At 39.4% G+C, this 9,995-nt stretch overlaps 1 protein-coding gene across 1 annotated transcript; it reads left to right on the top strand.

Moving 5' to 3' along the window:
* Nucleotides 1–237: 237 nt before the first annotated feature.
* Nucleotides 238–9,159, top strand: LOC129903385 (uncharacterized). Its single transcript, XM_055978923.1, has 2 exons — nt 238–342; nt 8,366–9,159. Exon 2 carries the CDS (start codon nt 8,391–8,393, stop codon nt 8,922–8,924), a length of 534 nt encoding a protein of 177 aa, XP_055834898.1. The 5' UTR covers nt 238–342; nt 8,366–8,390; the 3' UTR covers nt 8,925–9,159.
* The last annotated feature ends 836 nt before the right edge of the window (nt 9,160–9,995 follow it).

Here is a 9,995-nt window from a genome sequence, read left to right as displayed (position 1 = left end):
AAAAGGTTTTTTTGACCCATTAAGTAACAATAAAAGCATTTTGGACCAAAATATTGACGACAAATGTATTTTTAGATCAAACTATAAACGAATGACATTTTTATTCATTTCATATAGTTTAAAGATATTTTCGATCCTTTTCTGATTTAGAAATGTTGGGTGTGGGGAGATCCAAAATGGGCTATCAAGCCCAAATTCTGTGTAACGGGTCTGATGGAAAACCCAACAAACAAATAGAGCCCAAATTTGATCCAATGTCTGCGTAAAATTGCTTGCCAAAATCTTCTCTGCGGTCTTCTCCTCTTCTCTTCTCCAGCGGCGATCTCCGGTCGGAATCGAACTGTATGTATTTATTTTTTTATGTAAATCCCCCTTTCTTTCTATATTATTATTAGACAAAAAAAATTGCAATGAATTTTAACACCAAATATTGTTGAATTTGGGTTTATAATGGTGTTGGTTTCTGTCAAAACCCTTTTCCCTTTTGGTAATGATATCTAATGTGTTAAACTCGAATCTTAGTATTTACAATTCTGTCCTGGCATTGGTATTTGTTGATTGTGGTAGGTGGTAGGTAGAATTAGTGCAGGTGTGCTCCTTTGCTAGTGGAGGAGTAGGGAAAAGTGCGTGTATGCCATACCTGGTCTTTCACTTGCATTTTAAAAACGTAGAAGACTTTCGTGCTTCCACGACCTCTTAAGGTTGATCTGCTATTGTTGTTTCTGCTTGTTCTGATTACCCATGTTTTCTTGCTAACTACGTGGAATATTCACCATAAGAGTTAGGTCTCTGCTTTCTTCTGAGTAGGGGTGTAGGGTTCGGAATTTTTACAAACCAAACCAAACCATTTGTGTCGGGTTATAAAATCTATAAACCAAACCAAACCAATAAAAGTCGGGTTTTTCGATATCAATTTTTCTCGAGTTTTTCGGGTTTTTTCGGGTTTTTCGGTTTATTTCGAGTTTCTCGTATTTTTCATAGTATCTAATAAAAAGCACACAACAGTGCTTCTTAAAAAGAGTTCTAGTACAAAATATCAACATAAAAGATGAAGGCAGAACACTATCTGAAGTTTTATCTTTATAATATAACTTTATAAGATGGGCTTTTTTTGTATATTATTTAGATGAGCTTCTCAAGTCCAAATCTAAATGTAAGAAAAAAAACAAAAATTATGAAAATTTTTTAAAAAATATTTATAAATTATATTTTAATAAATATTTTTATGTATAACATAATTTAAAAGTAGTATATCTATAATCGGGTCGGTTTGTGTTCGATTTGACTTTTTTTAGTTAAAATCAAACCAACCCTATAATGGTCGGGTATTTTTTTCAAACACCAAGCCAAGTCAAACCAAACCAATAGTCGGGTTTTTTTTTCCGGTTTGGTTCGGTTTATCGGTTTGCTCTGTACAGCACTACTTCTGAGTGCTCCCTGATAGTCCAAGAAAGAACCTTATTTCTTTTATTAGCTGTGTGTCGTAGACTCCTATTGTCTATGTTATGTCTGATTGATTCTTTAGCTGTGCAAAACTGTTTGCATTTTGGTTTCTCGTTGTTATGTATTCTCTTCATTATATTTTGTGCAATTCGTACCCATCTCATTATTGTTTGTGTTTATAGTTCTTTTTCCTCGCTTGATATATAGCTGCTCAGTTTGTGTGCTTTAAGCTTAAAGTGCCAGTAAATCATGGCACTTTGACTGCCCAATAGATGATGAGATACTGGTTGATGAATATAAAGTACCATTTTTCTTTGAATGTTATACTACCATAATTCCATTCCTTCTTATTTTTGTGCAACCTTTCTTCTTAAGATGTCCAAATTGTTTTAGGAAGTCTTGTTTCCTTTTGGGTAAATGTAATAGGATCATTTTGCTGCCATGGCTGGCAGAGTGGTTCCCTACAAGTTTTTGTATCAAATGAACACACATTAACCACTCGATGATCAGCTGACCTTGTATTGTGGTAATTCCTTTTGGTGTTCCCCTTCATTTCTTAACAAGTAAATGGTTCATTGTTGACTTCAAACGGGATTCCTTCATAATTTATTTTTTGACTACAAACGTGATTCCTATATCAAGAGGCATATACACAAAGCCTAAGAAGAGTTTCATCTTGTTGATCTGTACAAGCGGGGGTGTCATGTAGAATCATTTGCAATTTCATGAGGGATTCTATATGTGTTCAGAAATTTCTCTTTCCGCATGGTCACTGCTTGTTGCAAGCTCTGTTGCTTCTACATCTCTTACCCCTTGCTCTCCAACTCTTCAGTATCTTTCCACAGTTTTAGGATTGGCCCATTATAGTCCAAATAGATTCAACATGAGATACCACAATTTTAAGTATCTCTTTTGAGTCACTCTTCTTACTATTTGAGTTTAACTTTGAGTAATCATGAGATGTCTACAACAAACAACAACAACAACAACCCAGTGAAATTCCACATCGTGGGGTCTGGGGAGGGTAGAGTGTACGCAGACCTGACTCCTACCAATGTAGGACGGCTGTTTCCGAAAGACCCTCGGCTCAATAAAAGACATAAAAAGGAGGTCAGATAAGATTAAGAAATTCAAAGCGCTATAGGAAAATAAATAACGAAGGCATCACAGATAAAATAGAGTAATCACAAGTACTGAAAGTAATAAATAGTAACAGAAATAGCAGAAATGAGAGCACAAGGAATTGTAATGTGCTAATGCGCCTACGAATAGGGAAGAATAACGAGACTATGTACTAGCCTTCTACCCTAATGTGTGCCCTCCACACCCTCCTATCCAGGGTCATGTCCTCGGTAAGTCGTAAATGCGCCATGTCCTGTCTGATCACCTCTCCCCAATATTTCTTCGGCCTACCCCTACCTCTTCTGAAACCATCCATGGCCAGCCTCTCACATCTCCGCACTGGTGCATCTGGGACTCTCCTCTTCACATGTCCAAACCATCTCAGTCGCGTTTCCCGCATCTTGTCTTCCACCGAGGCCACTCCTACCTTTTCTCAAATAACCTCATTTCTAATCTTGTCACTCCTGGTATGCCAACACGTCCATCTCAACATTCTCATCTCGGCAACCTTCATCTTTTGCACGTGGGAGACCTTAACTGGCCAACACTCCGCCCCATATAACATAGCTGGTCTAACGACCACTTTGAAGAACTTGCCCTTAAGTTGTGGTGGCACCTTCTTGTCACATAACACACCGGAGGCGAGCCTCCATTTCATCCATCCTACCCCAATACGGTGTGTGACATCCTCGTCGATCTCTCCGCTGTCTTGCATGATAGAACCAAGGTACTTAAAACTACTTCTCTTTTGGATGGCTTGGTCCCCGAGCCTAACTTCTGCGCCAACCTCTTGAGGTGTCTCACTGAACTTGCACTCTAGGTACTCTGTCTTGGTCCTACTCAGCTTAAACCCCTTAGACTCCAAGGTGCGTCTCCAATCTTCCAGCTTAGCGTTAACTCCGCTACGAGTCTCATCGATGAGGACTATGTCATCCGCAAAAAGCATACACCATGGCACCTCACCTTGAATTTGTCGCGTCAATCCATCCATCACCAAGGCAAATAGGAACGGGCTAAGAGCTGATCCTTGATGCAACCCCATCATAACTGGGAAGTGTTCTGAGTCCCCTCCTACTGTCCTTACCCTTGTTTTGGCACCCTTGTACATGTCCTTGATCACCCTTATGTACGCTACAGGTACACCTTTAGCCTCCAAACATCTCCATAGTATCTCTCGTGGGACTTTATCGTAAGCCTTTTCCAAGTCGATGAACACCATATGCAAGTCTCTTTTCCTCTCCCTATATTGCTCCATTAGTCTCCTCATAAGGTGGATGGCTTCTGTAGTTGAGCGTCCCGACATAAATCCGATCTGGTTCTCTGAAATAGACACGCCTCTCCTCACCCTCATCTCTACCACTCTTTCCCACACTTTCATAGTATGGCTTAGAAGCTTAATACCTCTATAGTTGTCACAGCTCTAGCTATCCCCTTTATTTTTGTAAAGCGGGATCATGATGCTCGATCTCCATTCTACGGGCATCGTTGCCGTCGTAAATATGACATTAAATAACCTAGTCAGCCATTTCAAACCTACCGAGCCCGCACTCTTCCAAAATTCTCCAGGGATCTCGTCAGGTCCGGTCGCTCTTCCCCAGCGCATCATACGAACAGCATCCTTAACCTCATCGACCGTAATACTCCTACAACCCCCAAAATCGTGACTCCTTCCTGTATGTTCCAAATCTCCCAACACAATTTCTCTGTCCCCTTTGTCATTCAAAAGTTTATGGAAGTATGACTGCCATCTTTGTTTGATAAGGGTCTCCTCTACCAATACTTTTCCGTCTTCGTCTTTAATGCACTTCACTTGATCCACATCGTGTGCCCTTCTCTCCCGGGCCCTGGCTAGCCTGAATAATTTTCTGTCCCCACCTTTTTCTTCCAGTTCAGCATAAAGACGTTCAAAAGCTGCCATTTTTGCCGTTGCAACCGCCGACTTCGCCTCCTTCCTCGCTATCTTATACAGTTCTCCATTCGTCCACTTCTCCACCTCATCCTTGCTCTCCATCAACTTAGCATACGCCACCTTCTTTGCTTCCACTTTCCCTTGCACTTCTCCATTCCACCACCAGTCCCCTCGATGCCGACTACGACTACCTGTCGAGACTCCTAGCACTTCCTTTGCTACAACCCTAATATAACTAGCTGTCCTATCCCACATATCATTCGCATCCCCACTACTATCCCAGGCCCCCATATCCTTCAATTTCTCTCCCATCTCAAGGGCACTAACCGTTGTCAAACTCCCCCATCTGATCCTAGGTCGTTCTTCCCCGACCCTCCTCGTCCTTGTCATCTTTATTCCTAAATCCATCACTAGGAGCTTATGTCGGGTTGTAAGGTTGTCGATCGGGATGACCTTACAGTCTTTGCACAAACCCTTATCATCCTTCCTGAGGAGTAAAAAATCTATCTGAGTTTTAGCCACTGAACCACAGAAGGTTATCAAGTGGTCTTCCTTTTTTGGGAAACTCGAGTTGGCTATCACCAATCCGAAAGCTCTTGCAAAATCCAACAGTGCGGTTCCTCCTCCATTTCTGTTCCCGAAGCCAAAGCCCCCATGCACATCATCATACCCTCCCGAAATAGATCCGATGTGCCCATTGAAATCCCCTCCCACGACAAGCTTCTCAGTAGGTGGTATGCCTCCCACTAACTCGTCCAACTCCTCCCAAAAGCGCCTCTTATCCTCCTCGCATAAGCCCGCTTGCGGCGCATAAGCACTAATAACGTTCAACGTGATCCCTTCAACGACCATTTTAATCGACATCATCCTATCATTAACTCTCCTAACCTCCACCACCTGATCCCTTAAATCACTGTCTATTAGAATGCCTACCCCATTTCTATACTTCGATTTACCAGAAAACCAAAGCTTATACCCGTCTACCTCCTTAGCTTTAGAGCCGACCCATTTTGTCTCCTGGACACAGGCTATATTTATCTTCCTCTTCTTTAGAATCATAACCAGTTCTATGGATTTACCCGTTAACGTCCCAATGTTCCAAGAACCTATTCTCAGTCTAGACGCTCCTTTAACCCACTTACCTTTCCTTACCCTCGTCCCCGTTCATGAGCGAGAACATGACCCTAGTCTACCATCACTATCCAAAGCCACGAAAATGCGTATGAACTAATAAATTATTTGGGGGTTTAAAATCGGCAAAGTGTAACTACAAGTATATGAACAAAGGATAGAATATAAAGATATAAAAACCGGAGGTACCAACTCCGGTAGAAATGAACCTGGTTGCCGCCGGAATATACTGCTCACGTCGGAATACTGTTCACGTCGGCGTACTTAGTTTAGTTGCAGCGGTTGTTCGTCACCGGAAATACAGATCTGTACACCTGGGGAAAAAAAAAACACTTTGCCGGAAAAACTAGAGCTTCGCCGGAAAAACTTCTTTGGAGCAGTAAACCGGAACTCGAACTCAGAGGTGATGACTCCACCACCAAAGACAAATTCCTGTAAAGCTCCGATGTAGCTCTTTTTATGAATGTAAGATGCGAAAATGGGAGCTTCAGATACAGCCAGAAGAGATCTGGAAAGCAAAAAATTTGTCCGAAGAAGACAAGAAATTGCAGATGCGCGTACTAAATGGTATCAGCAGCTTTGTGCTGTTACAAGATCTGTAGCAAAAGACCGAAAATTGAACGAATCGTAATAGATGGAAGTTGTCACCGCAAACATCCGTGGACCCTAGATTAAATCGCCGGCGCCGGAGCAGAAGCGAGCAGCGGAGGAAGCAAATCGGCGTACGGAACTGTTGGTCATTTTTATAATCAAAATCATGAGATGTCTCTGTACATAAAAAGCACCAATGGATGTGTATGTTTCCTTTGCATCAGTTTTTCCTCTTTGGTTCCCTATGCCTCCATCCAAACAAAAAGTTGACCTCCCTAGCTTTTCCACAGTTCCTGCTACCACCAAAACACATCCGCCCCAAAAAGAAAAAGGAACCTTTTATTTGCGTTATGTTTTCCATTTGCCTGAGATACCACAATAGTTGCACTGTACATTCATTATTGTTGTTAGTTTGTCTTTATTCTGCCTGCCACTGTGACCTCTCATGTTAATCAGATTTCTAATATAATCTGTCTGGATAACTATACTCTATTGCTGGGGAAAGGACAAGAAGTAATGAGTTCTTTCGAGAAAGGTAACATATGTATTCATCAGCACCATGGAGGTGTTGGCATCAATATTTGTGTTTGCAAAAGGCCTCGTTCATCTTAGAGGATTCCAAGCATCATCTACATAGCTTTTCTTTACACCAGAAAAGGAGAGACAAAAGACACTTCGTCTTGATTTTCTGTATAGAGCATAATGTCTTCAAAGCACCAAGCATTTCTTTTTTTCCCCACAGTCCACCATATGATGGCTAGGATAACCTTCCACGACTTCTTCTGCCTGTTACTACCTGCTGCATTACCCATTTGTCCCAACTAAAGACACAATTAATTGCCATAAGCTCATAATATACCAGTAACCTTGCAGTAAAGAAACAAATGACTTGTTTCCTGCCTCTTCCTGGCACAGAAAGCCACCCGGAAGTCAATTGGATCCCCCTTTTCTGTAAGTTTTCATGTGTCAAAAATGCTTTTCTAGCCACCAACCAAGTGAAGCAGGCCACTTTGAAAGGAGATTGGTTTTCCAAATAGATTTCCAAGGCTAATAACTATTGTAGTTAGTATCAGACAGAAGATGATAAGCAGAGCTGCCTGTAAACATTTTGTTGCTGCTTCCATTCCATTCCATTGTATTTTTTTTTGAGAATTCCATTGAATCATCAGTATTTCTTATACCTTGAAAGACTTCTAGTGTCTTCAGGATTTTCGCCACCTTTTAATCTCCCAATCATTTAGCAATCTTCTAAAAGAGAGATTCCTTCCCTGGTGGTTCCATGTATCTTCCGTTGTAGCTTCTGGTGTAGAGGTCAAATGAATCTTTAAGAGGACCATGTCCTAACCTTATCATTCCAGAAATGATATTTTCTTTCCATTGCCAAGTCTGAACCCAGTAATCACAACAAAGTCCTTCTATATCTCCAGATTTCTTTCTATATACTAACCCCCAAAGAAGAACTTAGTAGTTTAGTACTCCAATGCCCCTACTGACCATCATTTTGAGTGACCAATTCTGTAAGAGCATATCGAGTTTTACTTCATCAAAACAGGATTTTGGAGATAAAACACCCAAGGAGTTGGTTGAGTAAACAATTTTTAAATATAATGCCAAGTGGAACTTAAGATTCTATGATTACTAATTATTTGTCTTTTTATTAAAGTTATTTAAAAAATGATTGCGGATGCATTGGTAATCATTGGGATTCCTAATCATTTCTAAAATGATCCAATTGGATTTTTTCTGTTTCTTTTTTTCAATTGCCTATCTTAATTACTTCTGCATGTGCTTGGTCCTCCTTTTAGTAAATGTTGTTGGATATAAATTGTTGACAGATTTTGCAGACTAGCATTTTCTAAAGACTGCTCATACATATATAAACAGCCTTACAAATAATCTAATCAATACAGCAATCTGGTTGCACTGGTTTTGAACATTCCTGCACTTTTTTAGCAAAGAAGTTTAACACAAGAAAAAATGACTTTATAGAGGGATGTTTAGTTAAAAGAAAAGAAGAGGAACTGTTCCAGAAGTACATCAATCCTGGTTGTCTGGGAGTTACTGCTTCGTTCTTTTTGTATTATATTGTCGTCCCGTTATTGAGATGCAAGTTTTCTCATTTTTTCTCAAGTTGTCATTTAATATGACTAGGATGAATTGATATTTCAGATACTCGTGAAGAGCTGCTGTCGTCATGGGTGAATCATTCACTATACAGATCCACAGCAATTTAGTTAAACAGCTTGCTGATGAGGGTGAAAAATTGAAGAAGAAAACGAGGAAACCAAAAACAAAGATACAAAGAGAAAACAAAACAGCACATCAGAAGCTAATCTCTAGTGATCCTGATGTAGTGAGGGGGCCTGCTGCTACAGGATGGCCTGTTCAGCCTCCTTTGTTCATCCCAGTACCTCCACCACCTCATCCTGCAATTGCAGAATTAGATGCTATTAGATCTGTGCTTAAAGAGAGCGAGGAGGTTGTGGAGAAGTTGCAGAAACATGAGGAAAAAATGTTGCAAGAAGTGACAAAGAAGGCGAAGGATCTACACGATAAGGAATTCAAACTTCCGAATCAAAAGCCTATCCCCTGCTTGGATGAGAGAGATACTTGTTTTAAATGCTACAAGGAACATGAAAAGGACCCCCTAAGTTGTGCTAATGTGGTTCAAAATTTTGCAGAATGTGCTCGCAGAGTTAAGCAGCAAGTCAGCCTGGCAGATAAGTAGATGTAGATCACCAAAAATATTTACAAAGTGGTTGCCATTTCACTTGGTGCAAATAAAAACAATGTATTGTTTTAACCATGTAGACTTGAAGCTTATGGTGGTTGTTTTTTTTTCTTTTTTCCTTTGGCTTCTAAGTTGTGGATGCAAATAATTTTTGTGGCATTTGCCAAAATGAATATTTCCTAACAAGATGAACTTTAGGGAAAAAAAAGGGATTTTTATATTTTGATAACTATATACTGCAATCTATGCTTTTTTCCTTCTTTATTTTAAAATAAAATGTTTGTTTCCTTTCATTGCTTGGTCGGCAAATAAGTGATCTTTGGTTATATAAAGAATGATTATAAAATTTTGGAGTTAAATTCCGAATTTTCAGAAATTTGAAAAAAATATAAAAAAGTTGTTTTCACTTCAAAATATTTATAAAAATTCAAAAACAACTATAATTTTTATTTCATGATTAAACATGTTCTAATTTTCAAATATCATTTTCATTTTAAAAGAAAATTACTTTTTTTAAATACTCATGATTTTCATGGTCAAATACTATCACGATCCAAGCTAGGGCCTAGACATAACACAATGCTTAGGATTCAAAGAGACCCCAAACAACCCTCTTAACATAACATACATAAGGTAAATAATAAATATCAAAAGAACATCATTAAGGCGGAAATAGTCTCAACATAAAGAGAATTCGACCATCATAATCAACATAAAAGAAACATACTTCTTCTATAGTCTAGACATGCCTCTACAAACTTTAGACAGAGCATAGGACAAACCCTAACTCATCAAACATAAAGAAGAAAATAAGTCTTGAACAATAAAGAAATAACATGACGGGTTCGCCCTCGAGTAATGAGGACTCACCAAAAGCTAACTCTAAGTAGATCACTGACTTGCCACATGCGAGAGGATGAGTCGGGACCCTACATTATGAGACAATGCAGACAAAAATATATGTTAATACATGAAATGTACTAAGTATGTGAGAAATATGCATAATCATGATTAATGGACATAATAAGTATGATAAATATGAACTTGGAATGCATGACCGAAATACCT

Source organism: Solanum dulcamara, chromosome 9, assembly GCF_947179165.1.
Source record: "Solanum dulcamara chromosome 9, daSolDulc1.2, whole genome shotgun sequence".
In the NCBI taxonomy this organism is placed as follows: Eukaryota; Viridiplantae; Streptophyta; class Magnoliopsida; order Solanales; family Solanaceae; genus Solanum; species Solanum dulcamara.
Note: the sequence above shows the minus strand (reverse complement) of the source record. Positions and strands in the feature narration are given on the sequence as shown.

Excerpts from the sequence above, each read along its gene's own strand:
- LOC129903385 (XM_055978923.1), top strand. The coding sequence starts at position 8,391 with ATGGGTGAATCATTCACTATACAGATCCACAGCAATTTAGTTAAACAG.